This window comes from Symphalangus syndactylus, chromosome 13, assembly GCF_028878055.3.
Source record: "Symphalangus syndactylus isolate Jambi chromosome 13, NHGRI_mSymSyn1-v2.1_pri, whole genome shotgun sequence".
In the NCBI taxonomy this organism is placed as follows: Eukaryota; Metazoa; Chordata; class Mammalia; order Primates; family Hylobatidae; genus Symphalangus; species Symphalangus syndactylus.
This window is the reverse complement of record NC_072435.2, coordinates 41,157,622-41,178,754: the sequence shown is the minus strand read 5'-3', so window position 1 is coordinate 41,178,754 and position 21,133 is coordinate 41,157,622. Positions and strand designations below refer to the sequence as shown.

Genomic DNA, 21,133 nt, shown 5'->3' with positions numbered 1-21,133 from the left:
CTCGGCCTCCCAAAGTGATGGGATTATAGGCGTGAGCCACCGTGCCCGGCCATTATATACTATATTCCTAAAGTACAGTAAGCTAGAGAATAGAATGTTAATAAGAAAATCAGGGCAGGTGAGGTGGCTTATGCCTGTAATCACAGTGCTTTGGGAGGCTGAGGCAGGAGGATTGCTTGAGCCCAGGAGTTTGAGATCAGCCTGGGCAACACAGTGAGACTCCATCTCTACAAAAAATAAAATAATCAGCAGAATGTGGTGATACATGCCCATAGTCCTAGCTACTCGAGAAGCTGAGGCAGGAGGATCACTTGAACCCAGGAAGCTGCAGTGAGCTATGATGGCACCACCGCACTCTAGCCTGAGCAACAGGGTGAGACCCTGTCTATTAAAAATTTATAAGGAAGAGAAATTTTATGGACTATTAATTGAGTGGAGGTGGATCATCATAAATATCTTCATCTCCTTTGTCTTCATGCTGAGTAGGCTGAGGAGGAGGAAGAGGAGGGCTTGTCTTGCTGTCTCAGGGATGGCAGAGGCGGAAGAAAATCCATGCATAAGTGTACTGGAACAGTTGAAACCCATGCTGTTCAAGGGTCAATTGTACTCGATTCTGCCATTGTAGCACAGAAGCAGCCATAGACAATCTGAAAATAAATGGGCATGGTTGTGTTCCAATAAAACTTTATTTACAAAAGCAGACAGAGGGCCAGATTTGGCATGAGTAGCAGTTTGCCAATCCCTGGATTTGGGGATGGGGAAGAAGAAAAAGGCAGGAAGAAATGGTTTCTTAGGTTGGGTTTCCTGGAAGCAGAGCCTGACTGAGATGGGGATATTTGCACAGGTGATTTATTGCGGGATGGGACAGGGCTGGGAAACCAGTGAAGCAAAGATGTGGGTTTCAAAAGAAGGCTGGCCTCTCAGCCTGATCGCATGGGGAGCTCTGGAGTGTGAGCAGAACCACAGAATTGAATCCCTCCCCAGCTCTGCTGCCACCTGAATCAAAGGAGTTGGCCATTGTGAATCCCTGCACAGTCATTCATTGGCTATAGGTCTCCCCTGGGGTTTTTGTGGGCAAGGCAGCTCCCATTTTGCGGAGGGCAATTCTCAGGAGAAGGGGGCAGCCTGAGCTATTTGTAGCCAGTGCTCTGGGGGCTGAAGGGTCAGCATATTGGCTTGGGAAAGGGTGTAGGAGTGGAGCACCAAGAAGATGTGCTACAAAGGGTGTGCAGTGAGGTGGGTTGGAGGAAGGTGTGATTTTGGGATGAATAGTGGGATGACAAGTGGAATGAAATTTAGGTTATGGGCCAGGCGCGGTGGCTCACGCCTGTAATCCCAGCACTTTGGAAGGCTGAGGCAAGTGGATCGCCTGAGGTCAGGAGTTCGAGACCAGCCTGGCCAACATGGTGAAACCCCGTCTCTACTAAAAATACAAAAATTCGCTGGGCACGGTGGCAGCACCTGTAATCCCAGCTACTTGGAAGGCTGAGGCAGGAGAATTGCTTGAACCGGGGAGACAGACGTTGTAGTGAGCCGAGATCACACCATTGCACTCCAGCCTGGGCGGAGAGTCCGTCTCAAAAAAAAAAAAAAAAAAAGTTAGGTTATGGTGCAAAACAAGAGAAAACAAGACTCAATAGAGGATGGGGTGGAAGTGTGAAAAAGGTGTCTTGGACTAGAGGGAGGGCAGTAGGATAGTGGAATGCTACTTGGGATAAGGGTTGGGGTGGAGTGTGAGGGTGTGTATTTGGAAAATAGAATAGAAGTAGAAAGATGGTGGTGAGGGTGAATGGGTAATGGGTGGGTTTGGGGGTAGGCTGTAGGAAAAGGGATGCTTGGTGGGATGGCTGTTGAGTTGGTGATATGGGGAGGGTGGAATGGATGGCTAGGAGAGCTGGCTTTGGGTATGCATGGAGCTGCAGGGAACCACATCATCTGTCCTGCAGGTATGGCATCCCTGGACAACAAGGCCACGGGGCGGATGGGGATGCGGGCAGCTGTGTACTACATGGTGACCACCATCATCGCAGTCTTCATCGGCATCCTCATGGTCACCATCATCCATCCCGGGAAGGGCTCCAAGGAGGGGCTGCACCGGGAGGGCCGGATCGAGACCATCCCCACAGCTGATGCCTTCATGGACCTGATCAGGTGTGCCAACCTAAAAAAACACAATATACACATTTGGAAAAGGAGACTTTATTTATTGTAAAAGGTTATAGCCTGCAAAGCCGTCATCCCACAGGCTGGGAAGCATGCGTCTGGTTAAGATCAGAAACAGGCACTTCTAAGGAGGAGGGGTTGGACTAGAAGCTTTATGCTGAATGGGTTAGCTAAATATCCGTATTCAACAGGTTACAGGAGGAGCTATGAATATTCATGTAGGTGGCCCCGATGCATGCATATTAAACAAAGTTGCATGTAACATATGACCCCATATCCACTTTGGGGTGGATACTTAACATTTACTTAACATTTAAATGTATCACATTTAGGCTTTTTACATCAAAAGGTCTTTTCAGGACACGAAGGTACCCAAATGCACAGCCTCTGTCAATGAGCCAGAACCAGCCCATGGTCAGTGGTGTTATCAGGAGAAAGTTACTGAAATCAGTCTCTTGTCCAATCAAAGCTGTAGTTATGGCTAGTGGAACAGGGACCCCATTAGTCCTTGTCTGTGAGCTGATGAGTTGTAATTATTTTAATATTGCTTATCTTAAGACTAGTGTTTGTTTAACTCCTAGAGAAAAACAAGAACCTTTTGGCAGCTAGAACACAATTTATTCTTTGGGCGTAGGGTCCATGACTTAACCCCTGCCTGGCATGGCCTTAGATCCTCCTTATAATTTGGTATCTTATTGCCGCAAAGAGCCTGTTCTATCAGTCTTATGATTTCTGTTTTCATTAATTTAACACATTAATTTAACATTACTGTGGGTTAGTTGTCGTGTCTAGATTATAAAAGGGAGAGGTTGTAAGGAGGCGTGTCTGACCTCCTGTCCCATCATGGCCAGGAACTCAGTTTTAAAGTTGTTCTGGGGTACACTTGGCCACAAGAGAGTCTGTTCAGCTGTTGGTGGTGGTGGTGGCTTAGATGTCACTTTTAGTTTACAGGTGACTGTACTCATTCTGATACGATTTCTGACTCTACTTGCAACAACCCATACTGAAGGAGAGACAAAGGGGACAGGCTGCCGCAGCTTGGACATAGCAGCACCCATAGTATCCATTTTTGGTACCCAATTTCTGCCCTGGAGCCTTGTATATATTCTCCAAGAGCAGCTGCTGCTAGAATATGATCTTAGAATATGACCCTCAAGGTGGGGTCAGAACAGCTGGTATTTGTCTAAGCATCAATGGAGAGTGAATGATTCTCTTAGAGCAGCATGATTTTTTAATTTATATTTTATTTTATTTTTTGCTTTAAGTTCTGGGATACATGTGCAGATCGTGCAGGTTTCTTACATAAGTATACATGCGCCATGGTGGTTTGCTGCACCTAGCAATCCATCATCTAGGTTTTAAGCCCTGCATGCATTAGGTATTTGTCCTAATGCTCTCCCTCCCTTTGCCCCTACACCCCCCAAAAGGCCCCGCTGTGTGGTGTTCCCCTCCCTGTGTCCATGTATTCTCATTGTTCAACTCCCACTTATGAGTGAGAACATATAGTGTTTAGCTTTCTATGTCAGTTTGCTGAGAATGATGGCTTCCAGCTTCATCCACGTCCCTGAAAAGGACATGAACTCATTCTTTTTTATGGCTGCATAGTATTCTATGGCATATATGTGCCATATTTTCTTTATCCAATCTATCACTGATGGGCACTTGGGTCAGTTCCAAGTCTTTGCTGTTGTAAATAGAAGCAGCATGATTTTTTAAAAAATTAACTGAATTTTCGATTTTTTATTCTTATTATTTAAAAAATATTTTTGCTATTAATAGCTGCCTTTACTCTTTTAATTGTTTTTATTTTTATTTTTGCACTCCATCACCCAGGCTGGAGTGCAGTGGCATGAGCTTGGCTCACTGTAACCTCCGCCTCCGGGGTTCTGTTGTGCCTCAGCCTCCAGAGTAGCTGGAATTACAGGTGCGTGCCACCACACCGGACTAATTTTTGTATTTTTAGTGGAGACAGGGTTTCACCATGTTGGCCAGGCTGGTCTTGAGCTGCTGATCTCAAGTAATCTACCTGCCTCAGCCTCTTAAAGTGCTGAGATTACAGATGTGAGCCACTGTGCCTGGCCTATGAAAAATTTTTTAATTTTTAATTTCAGTAGCTTTTGGGGAACAAGTGTTTCTTTGTTACATGGATGAATTATATAGTGGAGAATTCTGAGATTTTAGTGCATCTGTCCTGCTAGTAGTGTATATTGTACCTAATGTGTAGTTTTTAATTTCTAACTACTCTCCCCGCCTCCTGCTTCTGAGTTTCTAAAGTCCATTATATCACTCTGTATGTTTTTGCATACTCATAGCTTAGTTCCCACTTATAAGTGAGAAACACTGTATTTGGTTTTCATTCCTGAATTACTTCACTTAGAATAATGGCCTCCAGCTCCAACCATGCCAAAGACATTATTTCTTTTTTTTTTTTTGAGACAGAGTCTCACTCTGTCGCCCAGGCTGGAGTGCAGTGGCATGATCTCAGCTCACGGCAACCTCTGCCTTTCGGGTTCAAGCGATTCTGCTGTCTCAGCCACTTGAGTAGCTGGGATTAGAGGTGCCTGCTGCCATGCCCAGCTAATTTTTGTATTTTTAGTAGAGACGGCATTTCATCATGTTGGCCAGGCTGGTCTCAAACTCCTGGCTTCAAGTGATCCACTCATCTCAGCCTTCCAAAGTGCTGGGATTACAGGTATAAGCCACTGCACCCAGCCTATTTCATTCTTTTTCATGGCTGAGTAGTATTCCATGGTGTACATATATCATGTGTTCTTTATGCACTCATCAGTTGATAGGCACTTAAGTTGGTTCCATTTCTTTGCAACTGTGAATTGTACGTGATAAACATATGTGTGCAGGTGTCTTTTTGATATAGTGACTTCTTTTCCTTTGAGTAGATACCCAGTAGTGGGATTGCTAGGTGGAATCGTAGATCTACTTTTAGTTCTTTAAGAAATCTCTCGGCCAGGCGCGGTGGCTCACGCCTGTAGTCCCAGCACTTTGGGAGACTGAGGCGGGCAGATCACGAGGTCAGGAGATTGAGACCATCCTGCCTAACCCCATCTCTACTAAAAATACAAAAAATTAGCCAGGCGTGGTGGCAGGCACCTTTAATCCCAGCTACTTGGGAGGCTGAGGCAGGAGAATTGCTTGAACTCGGGAGGTGGAGGTTGCAGTGAGCCGAGATCGCACCACTGCACTCCAGCCTGGGCGACAGAGCAAGACTCCGTCTCAAAAAAAAAAAAAAAAAAGAAAAAGAAATCTCCATACTGTTTTCCATAGAGGTTGTACTAATTTACATTCCCACCAGCAGTGTATAAGTGTCCCCTTTTCTCCACATCAATGCCAACATCTATAGTTTTTTGACTCTTTAATGATGCCTGTTCTAGCTGGGTTAAGGTGGTTATCTCATTGTGGTTTTAATTAAAGCAGCAAGATTTTTGCCACACAGAATCAAGGCTAGCCGTAGTTCTACCTTAATCACGGGCCTAGGCAAAACCTAAAGTTAAAAGGGTTTAGGAGTTTTCTGTGGTCTTTTGAGGCATCACTGACACATGTGTGTTTGAATTAAAGTCCTTGAGGTGATGTAGGGCCCTGGCCACGTGCTCAGACAGACCTGGATTTGAGGGCCATCTGCACCTCTTAGCAGCTCTGTGGCTCTGGGTAGCTTACATCAATTCTCTGGGCTTTGGTTTCTATGTGAAAGGGGGCATTAAATAGCACTCATGTCTAGGGTTATTGTAGTGTTTAAATCAGATGATAGTAAGATACTTGCTCAGTGCCCAGCCTAGAGGAAGCATTCATATATTGGCTGCATTATTGTTGTTCTTGGTGTTAGTATTACTGTTATCGCCCTAGATGCCCTTCCATGGTCTAACCACTTTCCTTCTTCTCATGTTTTTCTGCAGAAATATGTTTCCACCAAACCTTGTGGAGGCCTGCTTCAAACAGGTCAGGGGGAAGTACATAGTTTGATCAAGGAGATTCGGAGGGTGGTGGGAGCTTGAGGCTGAAGCAATGGTCCAAGGGCAAGAGGTGGGAGGAAGGACCTGACAGAGCAATGGGCAGGGGTTCTTGAGGAGTCTAGGAGAAAGGATGTATTTTCCATGGTGATCTGGGAGGGTTAGGAAGAAGCACTTAGGTCCGAGAATGGTGGCTCAGGCTTGTAATCCCAGCACTTAGGGAGGCCAAGGCGGGAGGATCACTTGAGGGCAAAAGTTCAAGACCAGCCTGGGCAACAGAGTGAGACTCTCTGTCTTTCAAAAAAAAAATAGATTAAAAAAATTAGCTGGACACACCTGTCTCAGCTACTTGGGAGGCTGAGGTGGGAGGATTGCTTGAACCCAGGAGATCAAGCTCCAGTGGTCACACCACTGCACTCCAACGTGGGTGACAGAGCAAGACCCTGTCTCAAAAAAAGGAAAAAAAAAAAGAGGACTTAGGCCAAGGACTTCCTGAGCACAGGGCTAGAGGAGGCATCAAGGCTGGTGAAGAGATTCCAGAAATTTTGACCATAGATGGTTGAGGGGAGAGGCCCTCAACTCTGGTTAAGCATTGCCCAGGGAATTTGTGAAAAATTCAGAATCTATACTACTTCCACATATTGGTTGTTCACTTCCTCATTCATTTATTCAGTCACTTATTCTTCAAAAAAATATTTTTAACTTATTTATGTTTAAATTCACACAAAGATTGTATGTATTTATGAGGTATGACGATGTTTTGAAATATGTCTGCATTGTGGAGTGGCTCAATCAAGCTTATTAACATATAAGTTACCTTATATACTTAACATTTTTTGAGATAAAAACACTTAAAATCTACCCTTTTGGTGATTTTCAAATACACAATAAATTGTTATTAGCTATAGTCATCATGTTGTATAATAGAGCTCTTGAACTTATTCCTGTTGTCTAGCTGAAATTTTGTGTCCTTTTACCAACATCTCCCCAATTTTCCCTGCTCCGCAGTCCCTGGTAAACACTATTCTATTTTCTGTTTCTATGAGTCCAACTCTTTTAAATTCCACATATAAGTGACAGCATGCAATATTTGTCTTTCTGTGCCTGGCTTATTTCACATAGCACAGTGTTTTTCAGGTTCAACCCTGTTGTCACAAATGACAGGATCCCCACATTTTTCAAGGCTGAATAGTATTTCATTGTATATGTATACAACATGTTCTGTATCCATTCATTCATTGATGGATACTTAGGTTGATTTTGTATCTTGGCTATTGTGAATAGTGCTGCAATAAACGTGGGAGAGCAGATATCTCTTTGAGATACTGATTTCATTTCCTTTAGATATATACAGTAGTGGGATTGCTAGTCATATGGTAGTTCAATTTTTTTTTTTTTTTTTTTGAGATGGAGTCTCACTCTGTCACCAGGCTGGAGTGCAGTGGCACCATCTCAGCTCACTGCAACCTCCACCTCCCAGGTTCAAGGGATTCTCCTGCCTCAGCCTCCCAAGTGGCTGGGACTACAGGCGCGCACCACCACGCCCAGCTAATTTTTGTATTTTTAGTAAAGACAGGGTTTCACCCTGTTGGCCAGGATGGTCTCGAACTCCTGACCTCATGATCCGCCTGCCCTTGCCTTCCAAAGTGCTGGGATTACAGTCGTGAGCCACGCCCTGCCGGTAGTTCTATTTTTAATTTTTTGAGGAAGCTCCATATGATTTTTCATAATGAGTTTACTGATTCATTCACTCATTCTTCCGTGAGCTGTTCAAATCATTCATTCACTCGTTCAGATCTGCTAGATAAGATCTTCCAGGGTGTGGGAACTGGGAATCAGTGGTCACAAGGAATTTCTCCAGGCGATTCTGATGCATCCGCTGAATTGAATCTGGGCGCAATCTTTCTCTATTTCAGTTCAAGACGCAGTACAGCACGAGGGTGGTAACCAGGACCATCGTGAGAACAGAGAACGGGTCTGAGCTGGGTGCCTCCATGCCTCCTCCATTCTCAGTGGAGAACGGAACCAGCTTCCTGGAAAATGTCACTCGGGCCTTGGGTACCCTGCAGGAGGTGCTGAGCTTTGAGGAGACTGTACCCGTGCCTGGCTCCGCCAATGGCATCAACGCCCTGGGCCTCGTGGTCTTCTCTGTGGCCTTTGGGCTGGTCATTGGTGGCATGAAACACAAGGGCCGAGTCCTCAGGGACTTCTTCGACAGCCTCAATGAGGCTATTATGAGGCTGGTGGGCATCATTATCTGGTGAGTCCTGGTCTGTGCCCACGGGAAGGTGGAGCCAGAGCTAGGAAGTCAGGCTGTGGGGAAGCTGCTGAAGGGCTTGCTGGGGACTTTTGGTCATTCATTTATGTGTTGGGTAATTCACTTACCCACTCACCAACTCATTCATTCATCATGTCTTTCTGGAATGATTTCGTCACTAGTTCACTTCCTTGTTCATCTGTTCATTCATTCGTTCTTTATGCATTGGTTAATTCATGGAATATCTCACTCATTCATTCATGTCCTTCTGCAATGATTCATTCACTTCTTTGTTCATCTGTTCATTCGCTCATTCTTCTATGCATTGACGAAATCACTCATTCAGTGATTTATTCATCTATACTCATGCTTCAATGCATTGATTTACTCATTTCGTCATTCATTTATTCATTCTTCTATGCATTGGTCAAATCACTGGCCAACTCACTAACTCATTCATTCATTCACACTTTTCTGCAATGATTTGTTCACTTGTTCACTCCATTGCTTATCTGTTCATTCACTCATTCTTCAATGCATTGACCAAGCCATTCACTGACATTTATTCATCTACATTTATTCTTTCATGCATTGGTTTCTGGATTTATTTGGTCATTCATTTATTTTACAAAATTAATGTATTTTTGATTGACAAATAAAAACTGTATATATTTTCATGTGCAACATAATATTTTAAAAGATCTCTACATTGTGGAATGGTTCAGTTGAACTAACTAACATAGACGTTACCTCACATGCTTATTTTTTTGTGGTGAGAACACTTAAGATCTAGGCAGGGTGTGATGGCTCATGCCTATAATCTCAGCACTTTGGGAGGCCAAGGTGGGAGAATCACTTGAGCCCAAGAATTTGAGACCAGCCTGGGCAACATGGCAAGACCATAAAAAATACAAAAAAATTAGCTGGGTGTGGTGGCATGCACCTGTAGTCCCAGCTACTTGGGAGGCTGAGGCAGGAGGACAGATTGAGCCTGAGATGTAGAGGCTGCAGTGAGTTGTGATTGCCTGGGTGATAGAATGAGACCCAGTCTCAAAACAAAACAAAAAAAAGGTGGGTGGGGGCAGAGACCACTTAAAATCTACTCTCTTGATGATTTGTAAGCACACGACACATTGTTTTTAACTATACCTACCATGTTGTCCAATAGATCTCTTGAACTTATTTCTCCTATTTAACTGAAATTTTGTATCTGTGATCAACATCTCCCCAGCCTCCCTTCCCTGCGAGTCCCTGGTAACCACCATTTTACTCCCTGCTTCTGTGAGTTTGATTGTTTAGATTCCACAGATAAGTGAGATCATGTGGTATTTGTCTTTCTGTATCTTGGTTATTTCAATTAGCATAATGTCATTCAGGTTTGTCTGTGTTGTCACAAGTGACAGGGATTTATTCATCTCCTATGCATTGATTAGTTACTATTCATTCATTCATACCTTTCTGCAATGATTTATTCACCCATTTACTTCCTAATTTATCTCTTCACTCACCAATTTATTCACTTATTCATTCTCATTTTTCTATCGGTTCATTCATTTTCTTATTCATCTATTCATTCTTCCATGCATCAGTTAACTCACTCATTTATATATTCATTCACTCGTAACTTTATTTACAGACTCATCCATGCATTAGTTAAATCATTGATGGACTCATCTGTTTATTTACTCAGTTAAGTCATTTATTCATTCTAATTCATTCTTTGACCCACTCATTCATCTGTGCATTTGTTATTCTTTCATTCATTTATTCAAGTATTCTCTTCATTCACTCATTTGTTCACGTATTTGTTCACTCAGCTACTAACTTGTTTCATTTGCTCATTTCGTTACTTATTCATCCAGTTGCTAATCCCTTCCTTCCTTCCTTCCTTCCCTCCTTCCTTCCTTCCTTTCTTCCTTCCCTCCCTCCCTTCTTCCTTCCTTCCTTCCTTCCTTCCTTCCTTCCTTCCTTCCTTCTCTAGATTCCTTCATTCCTTCAGAAATATCTTTATTCACTCAGCAGGCATTTTCCCAGGCAGACTTTGTTTTGACCTCTGGAGTATAGAGATACAGTGCACTCATACCTTGTCCTCAAGGAGCTCACAAAATCTTAGGGGAGACAGGCACATTGTAGATCAATATAACACAAGGTGGTAGGTTCTGTAGTAAAGGAGCATTTAAAAAGTGTTGGGAACATGGAGAAGTAAGCAGTGAGTAGAGGGGTACACAGTGAATGCTTCCTGAAGAGGGAGTCATGAAGAAGGTCACCTGTTAACTGCATCTTGACAGGTGAGTAGGACTTCAACTGGACAGTGAGAGGGGAGACGTATTTCAGGCAGAGAGAAGAGAACATGCAAAGCTTGAAGGTACCTAAGTTGTTTGGGGAATGGTGGGGCATTCAGGAAGGTGAGAGCATGGGGTAAGTTGGGAGTGGTGGTGGAAGATATTAACAAGGCTGTCAGATCCCAAATGGGAGAAGACTTTGTACATCATCCCAAACAACTGGAAAGTTGTATAGTGTTATATGTAAAATGTTTATTTAGAAACAGAATGCTTGTTCCCCAGTGCCATAAAGAAATAGCACTCGAACATAAATTTAATTATCTCAGCAAGGCAATTTTTACTTCTGCAGAAAGGGTGTTCATCACAGATTGAACAATGGCAAGAGCACACCTGAACAAAGGAGGGAAGAAGCAATTTTTATCCCTTATGCAGTTTGTCCCTGCTACTGTGTCCTGTCTCCATTGGCTGGAGCCAGACCTTACAATCTAAACTAAAACCTGACTGGCTAATAATTTAAAACTTTTCTGAATAGGTAAAAGCAATGGAAAACAGAGGAAAAGAGGAAGTTGCTTACAAAAGGACTTAGAAAAGTAATAACATTCCCAAATAAGGAAGGGATATAGGCTGTGAGCTGGGACATGCCTGTGAGCACATCCAGCACAGATATCTTGGTTAAAGTACAAGGATGTAGAATGTACCATGTGCCTGTGAGCATGTCTAACACCTACATAGGATAGGGCTTAACAAAGAGTTATTAGCATAAAGTAAGGAGGCTTGAAGGAAGTTAGTCTTTAAAAGAAACTATTTTTAACACTTAAGATTTATTCTTTAACAAGAAGGGAAACTTTGAAGACGAACTTTTACTTTCTTCATATAAGGAACTTGAGGCCAAGTTAAGGGCCTGGCAAAGCATCTGAAAGGAATGGGAGTGGGGAGCTTATTAAGGATAAGCAGAGAGTTAACAAGGAATAATGAAGGCTCAGCTGAATTGGGAACAATGAATTTATAGCAGTGTCATTGGCATGATTGGGTGAAATGTCCAGATGTGCCAGGTGGCTGAGTGTAGAGGGTAAGAAATCATGCACAATTAATCTTGGGCTGAGGAATTTTGCAGGGGATGAGGTGGAAGGATGGAGGTGAGGAAGTTGAGAGAGGGATTACTCAGAGTAAGCATAGAGGTGGATCTAGTCTTGTTGACTTGGAGAAGACTCAGCAACTACTCCCCAGGGCTAACTCTGAGCCCAGTTTGGAGAACACAGATGTGACTGGAGAAGTCCCTTGCATCCTCATTTTTGACTCAAGCTATTGTACCACCTTCCCAAGAGGTCCCCACCTCCTCCAACACATCCATGATGAATGTGAGCCAAAGTAGATTTCAATTTTTTTTTTTTTTGAGATGGGGTCTCGCTCTGTCACCCAAGCTGGAGTGCAGTGGTGCGATCTCAGCTCACTGCAACCTCTGCCTCCTGGGTTCAAGTGATTCTTCTGCCTCAGCCTCCCGAGTAGCTGGGACTACAGGTGTGCACTACCACACCCGACTAATTTTTGTATTTTTAGTAGAGATGGGGTTTCACCATGTTGGCCAGGCTGGTCTCGAACTCCTGACCTCAAGTGATCTGCCCTCCTTGGCCTCTCAAAGTGCTGGGATTACAGGCATGAGCCACCACGCCCAGCCGTAGACTTCAATTTCTAAAGAAAGAGGAGTAGCCATTGAAGCCTAGAAATGAAATGATGGTGCCGATGGCAGAAGCTTACACGATTGACCAGTAGGCTGGATTGTGGGGGGAAACAGGTGAGCCCCTGATGAACTTGCCTCTTTCATCTTTTTTATTCTCCTTTTTACTCAATACTCCAGCCACATTGGTCTTCTCTCTGGTCCTCCAGCACTCCTAGTGCATGCCCATCTCAGAGTCTTTGCATTGTGCCTGCAATGGTTTCTCCCAGATACACAGGGTACCTTCTCATCATGCAAGTCTCAGCTTAAATGTCACCTCTTCAGAAAAGCCCTCTCTGACCATCTGCTCAGAAGCAGTCCCATCCAGTGACTCTCCTTTGCTGTTATCATGCCTTGAAGTTTGCAATTAGTGCATTTCTATGTGTACCTCCTGCTTTCCCCATTAGAATGTGTCTTAGTTCATGTCAGCTGCTGTAACAAAAATACCATAGACATCGTGGCTTAAAGAACAAAAATGTATTTCGCACAGCTCTGGAGGGTGGGAAGTCTAAGTTCAAGGCACCCACAGATTCCGTGTCTGGTGAGGGCTGTCTTCTGGTTCATGGAAGGCGTCTTCTTGCTGTGTCTTCGAATGACAGAAGGGTGGAGGGAGCTCTCTGGTGTGTCTTTTATATGGGCACTAATTCCATTCATTATGGCTCCACCCTCATGACCTAATCACCTCCCAATACTATCCCATTGGGGGTTAGGATCTCAACATATGAATTTGGTTCGAGGGGGGAGGGGATATAAACATTTAGTCCATAACAGAATGTAAGTGCTATGAGGACGGGAGCCATGTGCCTGGTACTCATTAGGTACTCAGTCAATATCTGTGGAATGAATGAATACATCGGTGATTTTGATAGGACAAGTGGTTTGAGAGGGAAATGCTTAGGCTGGTGAATGAGTGATAACAGGCACTGATAGGGAAGAGAATAGGGGCATACACGTTTCAAATGTGGAACAAAGAGTTGGGGGCAGAAGATAAGGGAAGCTTAGAAGGCCAGAGACAGGGAATGTCTTGGCAATGTCTAAGGAAGGAAACTGAAGGTAGTGATTATTTGGGGCAGGATTGAGAGGGCTTGGATGGGGAGTAGATACAGGAGAGACCTGAAAGGTTGTATATCCCGGAGTTGCAGGAACTTTTCTACCATGGTGGGGAGATGTGGAAGAGCAGGAGGAGGAGGAGGAGGTGGGCTTCATTCATGGGGCCCGGTGGCATTCATTAGTGTACGGGGAAGACTGGGATGGAGTAGGGTGCTGTATCGTGGGTACTGTGTGGCTCCACGGCCCTATATGGGCAAAGCCTTGGAGACCTGCAAGGGAGGTCAGGAGGGAGCCCTGACAGGTATGTGGCTCCCTCACACAGGTATGCACCTGTGGGCATCCTGTTCCTGATTGCTGGGAAGATTCTGGAGATGGAAGACATGGCCGTCCTGGGGGGTCAGCTGGGCATGTACACCCTGACCGTCATCGTGGGCCTGTTCCTCCATGCTGGCGGCGTCCTTCCCCTCATCTACTTCCTCGTCACTCACCGGAACCCCTTCCCCTTCATTGGGGGCATGCTACAAGCCCTCATCACCGCTATGGGCACGTCTTCCAGGTATGGCCTTGCTCCCCACCCCAGCACCATTCCTGGTTGCACTTCTTGTCCTTCATGTCCTCTCCTAGGGCATCTGCCCTCTCCGTTCCTTAAACACCTCTTCTAAGTCATCCAATAATGTCCAGGGCTCTGGAGGGTCTCCAGCTGGCGCAACACCTGGGGGCCAGTCATTGTCCTGGGCTGGCTCTCCTGGTCTCCTTTTCTCCTTTCCTGTTTTTTAACTTTCTGTGGAGGAGAACCAGGTACCAATTTTGAGGTTAAGAGGGAAGGTTCCAGGATGCCCCATGAGCTCAGTCGTTTCCTGGCTCGGAGAGTGTCATCTCCACTTGTGAGATGGTGTCTGGGAAATCTTTTGGCTGCTGCTTCTTCCTTCTCCTCCTCCTTCTTATTCCCCTTCATCCTCTTCCTCCTTTTTCTTCTTCCTCCTCTTCTTCCTCTTCTTCTTTTGTAGTTTTAGGGGATTAATTAAGAGCATCATCCCAATTCAAAATAATTTGAAAAGTAGCACAACAGCCAAAAAGATGGAAGAATTTTTTTTTTTTTTTTTTTGAGGCAGAGTCTCACTCTGTCACCCAGGCTGGAGTGCAGTGGTGTGATCTTGGCTCACTGCAAGCTCCGCCTCTTAGGTTCAAGTGATTCTCCTGCCTCAGCCTCCCAAGTAGCTGGGATTACAGGCGTGCACCACCACACCTGGCTAATTTTTGTATTTTTAGTAGAGATGGGGTTTTGCCATGTTGGCCAGGCTGGTCTGGAACATCTGGCCTCATGTGATCCGCCCACCTTGGCCTCTCAAAGTGCTGGGATTACATGTGTAAGCCACCACGCCCAGCCAAAAATATCTTTTTTTCTTTTTCTTTTGACATGAGGCCTCACTCTATCACCCAGGCTACAGTGCAGTGGTGTGATCTCCACTCACTGCAACCTCCACCTCCCAGGCTCAAGTGATCCTCCCACCTCAGCCTCCCAAGTAGCTGGAATCACAGGTGCGTGATTCCAGTCCTCCCAGCTAATTTTTTAGCCCTCCCAGCTAAGTTTTTTTTTTTTTTTTTTGGTAGAGACGGGGTTTTGCCACGTTGGCCAGGCTCATCTTGAACTCCTGAGCTCAAGTGATCTGCCCGTCTCGCCCTCCCAAAGTGCTGTGATTACAGGCACAAACCACTGCACCTGGTCAAAAACACAATTTTTAAAATTGCCCATAACGCTGGTCAGGGAATGTACCTCTTGGCCTATGGCTACATAAGACTGATGTCACTGTATCTTAGAATTAAACTCACGTAGTCGCCGCTGAGCTGGACACCCAGAGACTCTCTATGAGTCCAAGATTCCAACCGTATGATGTAAAGCGAACCACAGAACATACGCCTTGTGGACAGACTTACCCCAAATGAGATGCCCACTTCTTTGACTAAACTCACCAATCAGTTAGGTCACTTTTCTCCGATAAGACATGGCGGGGAGATGGAGAGTGAAAGTTAGCACAGCTGAGGTCAATGCTGGTGCAAACAGGGGAGTCTGGAATAGGGGCCCTCCCTGAAGTCAGCAGGCCTTTGGTCCTGTCCTTTCTGGAAATGGATAGGTAGAACGAACTAGTGCCATAAACTAGTGTGTAGTCACTGGCCTTAGCTATTGGCTTTAAGTGGGTCAAGAGATCTTCAGCTTGGGAGACCCTCATTGCTGTTTTCTTCCTGTATCATAAGGAGTTGCTCCTTTCCTTTGTACAGTTATCAGCCTCTGAAGTGTTATACCCTTGTCTTCTGCCTCTTGCGGAGCCCCCACCTGGCCTGCTCAGTGCTCTCAAAGGGAACGCTCCTTGGGCTCATTTCTGCCCAGGCCACGCCCAGCCCATGCCCTGCTCTGATCCCCGCCCTGCCTTGCCACGCCCTATTCTCAGTTCTTCCTCACCTGGCCACGTCCTGCTCTGAGCCCCGCCTCACCTACTCCGCCCCTGTTCTCAGCCCTGCCCATGTGACCCAGCCCTCCCCATTCTCAGCCGTGCCCCACTAGGTCCCTCCCTGTTCCCAGCCTTTCTTCGGCCACGCCCCATTCTCTGCCCTGCCCCAATAGGCCACACCCTGTTCCCAGCCCCGCCCCCCCACCAGGCCACGCCCCGTCCTCAGCCCTGGGCTCTTTCCCCCAGCTCCGCAACGCTGCCCATCACCTTCCGCTGCCTGGAGGAGGGCCTGGGTGTGGACCGCCGCATCACCAGGTTCGTGCTGCCCGTGGGCGCCACGGTCAACATGGATGGCACTGCCCTCTACGAGGCCCTGGCTGCCATCTTCATTGCTCAAGTTAACAACTACGAGCTCAACCTGGGTCAGATCACAACCATCAGGTGAGGGGGCTTGGGTAGGACCTGCCAGCAGGTGAGACTTAAGAGGTCATCAGCTTGGCTGGGAGGGTTGGGGAGGGAGGAGGGGGCCACAGCTGGAGCTCAGAGGAGCCCACGGATGTTGGAAGAGGGATATGGGAAGAGCCCAACGCCGGATGAGGTAGGTGAAAGGTAAAGTTGCCACCTGAGGCTGTCAGGAGCTGCCAAGACGTTCCCGTCAGTTTCCCTCTCACGTGGGAGATCCATTTGTCCAAAGCATGGCTGGTGCATCCTGATAACCCGAGGTTCTTGTATATAGATTCTTATATTTGTAGTCCCTATACGTTTATTTATTCCTGTATTTATAGGTCCCATCATCCAGTGGTTCCAACTTAGTCATTATAAAAATAACAGTGAACATTGTCATCTCCTTCAGGTCTTCAGCGTTACTTTTTCAGGGAAGCCCTGTTTAAAATGGCATATTGGGTCTTGCTAAGGAGGCACCGTTTCCCCATGTAGCACCATCTCCATATAGTATGAATTTTACTTATTCATTTTGCTTGTTGCCTGCTTCCCATACTAGAATGTAAGCTCTGTCGGGCACAGTGGCTCACACCTGTCATTCCGGCACATTGGGAGGCCGAGGTGGGTGGATCGCTTGAGGTCGAGACCAGCCTGGCCAACATGGTGAAACCCCATCTCTACTAAAAATTAACCAGGCGTTGTGGCATGTGCCTGTGGTCCCAGCTACTCAGGAGGTTAAGGTGGGATTGAGTAGTGAGTTGCAGTGAGCTGAGATAACACCACTGCGCTTCAGCCTGGGAGAGAGAGAGGAGGCAAGGCGAGGGGAGGCAAGGAGGGGCGGGGCGGGGCGGGGCGGGGCGGGGCGAGGCGAGGCATCAAGCAGTATTTTTCTCTCTGTGTCTGGCCTGGGTATTTAATTTAAAATGCCTTAGGGAGCTGATCTCTTCCCTTCTCTCTGTCCTTTTCCTCTCTCTTCCTCATCGCCTTCTTCCCTCCACCTGCTCCCCATGTTCTCCCTCCCCCTGCAGCATCACGGCCACAGCGGCCAGTGTTGGGGCTGCTGGCATCCCCCAGGCGGGTCTGGTCACCATGGTCATTGTGCTCACATCGGTCGGCTTGCCCACGGAAGACATCACGCTCATCATCGCCGTGGACTGGTTCCTGTGAGTGTTCTCCAGGCTGGACCCTGGTGCTCCCGCTTCTGCACACACTGCTTTTCCCTGCAACGTCCTCAACCTGTGAACTTTCATTCCAGCAAAGATGCAATGGTCCAGAATTTTCAAGTGAAAAGGAGGCCTTGGAGAGGCCTCCAATCCATGGCCTCTGGACCCCAAATCCCACACAGTTAGTTATCTTTGGGAAGTAGGGTTGGAGACAAGCAATGGGGGCTTTACCTATCAGTCGGAAAAACTCCTCTTTTACCTGTTTTATGTAGAAGTCACAAAAAGGTGATCCAGGCCGGGTGCGGTGTCTCTACTAAAAATACAAACAAACAAACAAACAAACAAAAAACAAAATTAGCTGGGCGTGGTGGCATGCGCCTGTAATCCCAGCTGCTCAGGAGGCTGAGGCAGGAGAATCGCTTGAACCTGGGAGGTGGAGGTGGCAGTGAGATGAGATTGCCTCCCAGGTTCACGCCATTCTCCTGCCTCAGACTCCCAAGTAGCTGGGATTAGAGGCGCTCGCCACCAATCCTGGCTAATTTTTTGTTTTTTTGTGTTTTTAGTAGAGACAGGGTTTCACCATGTTAGCCAGGATGGTCTCGATCTCCTGACCTCGTGATCCACCCACCTCGGCCTCCCAAAGTGCTGGGATTTGTTTTTTGTTTTTGTTTTTTTTTGAGATTATGTTTTGCTGTGTTGCCCAGGCTGGCCTTGAACTCCTTAGCTTAAGCAATCCTCTTGCTTCAGCCTCCCAAGTAGTTGGGACTACAGGTGTGAGCTGCTACTCCCAGCTGCAAATATATATTTAAATCTCAATTTTTAAAAACGGGAGGTTTACGGGTAGGACACAGTGACATGTGCCTGTAATCCCAGCACTTTGGGAGACCAAATCAGGTGGATTGCTTGAGTTCAGGAGTTCAAGACCAGCCTGGGCAACATGGCAAATCCCGTCTCTACAAAAAATACAAAAATTAGCTGGGTGTGGTGGCACACCTGTAGTCCCAGCTGCTTGGGAGGCTGAGGTGGGAGGAACTCTTGAACCTGGGAGATTGAGGCTGCAGTGAGCCAAGATCGCACGACTGCACTCCAGCCTGTGTGACAGAGCAACACTCTGTTTCAAAAACACAAAAACATGCCGGGTGTGGTGGCTCACGCCTGTAATCCCAGCAGTTTGGGAGGCCGAGGTGGGCAGATCACCTGAGGTCAGGAGTTCAAGACCAGCCTGGCCAACATGGCGAAACCCCATCTCTACTAAAAATACCAAAAATTAGCTGGGCCTAGTGGTGGGCGCCTATAATCCCAGCTACTCAGGAGGCTGAGACAGGAGAATCGCTTGAAACTGAGAGGTGGAGGTTGCAGTGAGCCGAGATCGCACCACTGCACTCCAGCCTGGGCAACAGGAGCGAAACGCCATCTCAAAAAACAAAAACAAAAACCAGCAACAACAACAAAGCCAGGAGGTTTACATTAAAAGAAGCCTGAACTTTCATTCCCACATGGGAGCTGTCAGCTGAGCCTGAGTTCCAATTTTATAATCTTCAGCCTGCCCTGGTCTACACCTGTATTGACTCAGGCCTGCCCTGGTTTACCATTCCAGATTCTATGTGCTTTTCAGTTCATAACCCTTAATTGTCTGTATCAGATGTTCATTTTTTTCTTTTCTTTTTTTTTTTTTTTGAGACAGATAGAGTCTCACTCTGTCACCCAAGCTGGAGTGCAGTGGCTTGATCTCAGCTCACTGCAACCTCTGCCTCCCAGGTTCAAGCGATTCTCCTGCCTCAGCCTCCCGAGTAGCTGGGATTACAGGTGCATGCCACCATGCCTGGCTAATTTTTTTTTTTTTTTTTTTTTTTTTTTTGTATTTTTAGTAGAGACGGGGTTTCACTATGTTGGTCAGGCTGGTCTCCAACTCCTGACTTCGTGATCCTCCCACCTCGTGCTGGGATTACAAGCATGAGCCACCACGCCCAGCCTCATTTTCTTTTTTTTGAGAGACAGGTTCTTGTTCTGTCATCTAGGCTGGAGTGGAGTGGCATGATCATAGCTCGCTGCAGCCCTGAAGTTCTGGGCTCAAGTGACCCTCCCATCTCAGCCTCCCAAGTAGCTGGGACTACAGGCACATGCCACCATCCCAGGCCATGTTTTAAAGTTATTCTATGTAGAGACAGGGTCTCGCTATGTTGCCCAGGCTGGCCTTGAACTCCTGGTCTCAAGCAATCCTTCTGCCTGTCAGCCTCCCAAACAAAGTTCTGGGATCATATTTTTTTTAATGATATGATCTTTTTTTTTTTTTAAACCACGCCCGGCCTCATTTAAAAAAAAAATCACATCTAAGATCAAACATGAACATTTCAGAGCTGGTCCATCCTGTTTGTTAGGAGGAGAAACAGGACAGAGAGGGGGAAGAACCTGCTTGGGGACTTGTGGTCATGGATTGTACTGGAATGGGAGGCCTCTGACTCCCTGGCACAGGGACACCCTCTGCTGTACCCTCCTTCTGTGAAGTTTTTCAAGCCCCCATTAATGGCAGCTTCTTTTTCCCCTGTACCAGTGACCGGCTTCGCACAATGACCAACGTACTGGGGGACTCAATTGGAGCGGCCGTCATCGAGCACTTGTCTCAGCGGGAGCTGGAGCTTCAGGAAGCTGAGCTCACCCTCCCCAGCCTGGGGAAACCCTACAAGTCCCTCATGGCGCAGGAGAAGGGGGCATCCCGGGGACGGGGAGGCAACGAGAGTGCTATGTGAGGGGCCTCCAGCTCTGCCCCCCAGAGAGGAGGGAAGGGGGCTGGGGAGGGGAGTCCTGGGGACACATCTGTCACCCAACTGACCATGGGCTGAACACACGTTCTGCTTGACTCGTTTAGGGGGGAGGGAAAAGTGAAATAAAGGAGCAGGAATGAAAGGTATATAAGGTCTCTGTTTCTCTCTGAGCACATGCTGAGGGCTTGAAGGATGGCATGAGCAAGGGAGGGGGAACAAACGTTTCTCCTAGGTTTGGGGAGGAGGGAAGTTTCAGCTTCAACAAGAAGAGGGGTCAACTCATGTTTCTTACATTCTCAAAGAGTGGCGGAGCTGAAGAAGGTAAAGAAAAATCATTATTTCTCTTAATAAAATGATATCCATGGTTTCTTGTCAGGGGTCCCCCAAGACCACCTTTAGGTTCAGCAATTCACTAGAAAGGCTCATAGAATTCAGGGCCAGGTGCGATGGCTCCCGCCTGTAATCCCAGCACTTTGGAAGGCTGAGGCGGGCAGATCATGAGGTCAGGAGATCGAGACCAGCCTGGCCAATATGGTGAAACCCAGTTTCTACTAAAATACAGAAAATTAGCCGGGCGTGGTGGCAGGTGCCTGTAGTCCCAGCTACTCGGGAGGCTGAGGCAGGAGAATCACTTGAACCCGGGAGGCGGAGGTTGCAGTGAGCTGAGATTGGCACCACTGCACTCCAGCCTGGCGACAGAGCAAGACTCTGTTTCAAAAAAAAAAGAAAGACTCATAGAATTCAGAATTCAAGACAGGTGTGGTGATTCACACCTACAATCCCAGCACTTTGAGAGGCCAAGGCAGGAGGATTGCTTGAGTCCAGGAGTTTGAAACCAGCCAGGGTAACATGGCAAAACCCTGTCTCTACTAAAAATACAAGAACTAGCCAA

The 21,133-nt window shown here is 46.6% G+C and overlaps 1 protein-coding gene across 6 annotated transcripts in view; it reads left to right on the top strand.

Moving 5' to 3' along the window:
• SLC1A6 (solute carrier family 1 member 6) overlaps positions 1-20,392 on the top strand; it is a 30,204-nt gene extending 9,812 nt beyond the window's left edge. For 5 of the 6 annotated variants that reach the window (XM_055235536.2, XM_055235538.2, XM_055235537.2 and 2 more), the window contains 7 exons: positions 1,947-2,151; positions 6,072-6,114; positions 8,042-8,385; positions 13,751-13,984; positions 16,122-16,316; positions 17,345-17,479; positions 20,031-20,392. In XM_055235536.2, the coding sequence (XP_055091511.1) occupies positions 1,947-2,151; positions 6,072-6,114; positions 8,042-8,385; positions 13,751-13,984; positions 16,122-16,316; positions 17,345-17,479; positions 20,031-20,226 (1,352 nt within the window). In that variant the 3' untranslated portion in view covers positions 20,227-20,392. Of the gene's footprint in view, positions 1-1,946; positions 2,152-6,071; positions 6,115-8,041; positions 8,386-13,750; positions 13,985-16,121; positions 16,317-17,344; positions 17,480-20,030 lie in introns of those variants that run through there. The other variant, XM_055235540.2, reaches the window with a different exon arrangement.
• The last annotated feature ends 741 nt before the right edge of the window (positions 20,393-21,133 follow it).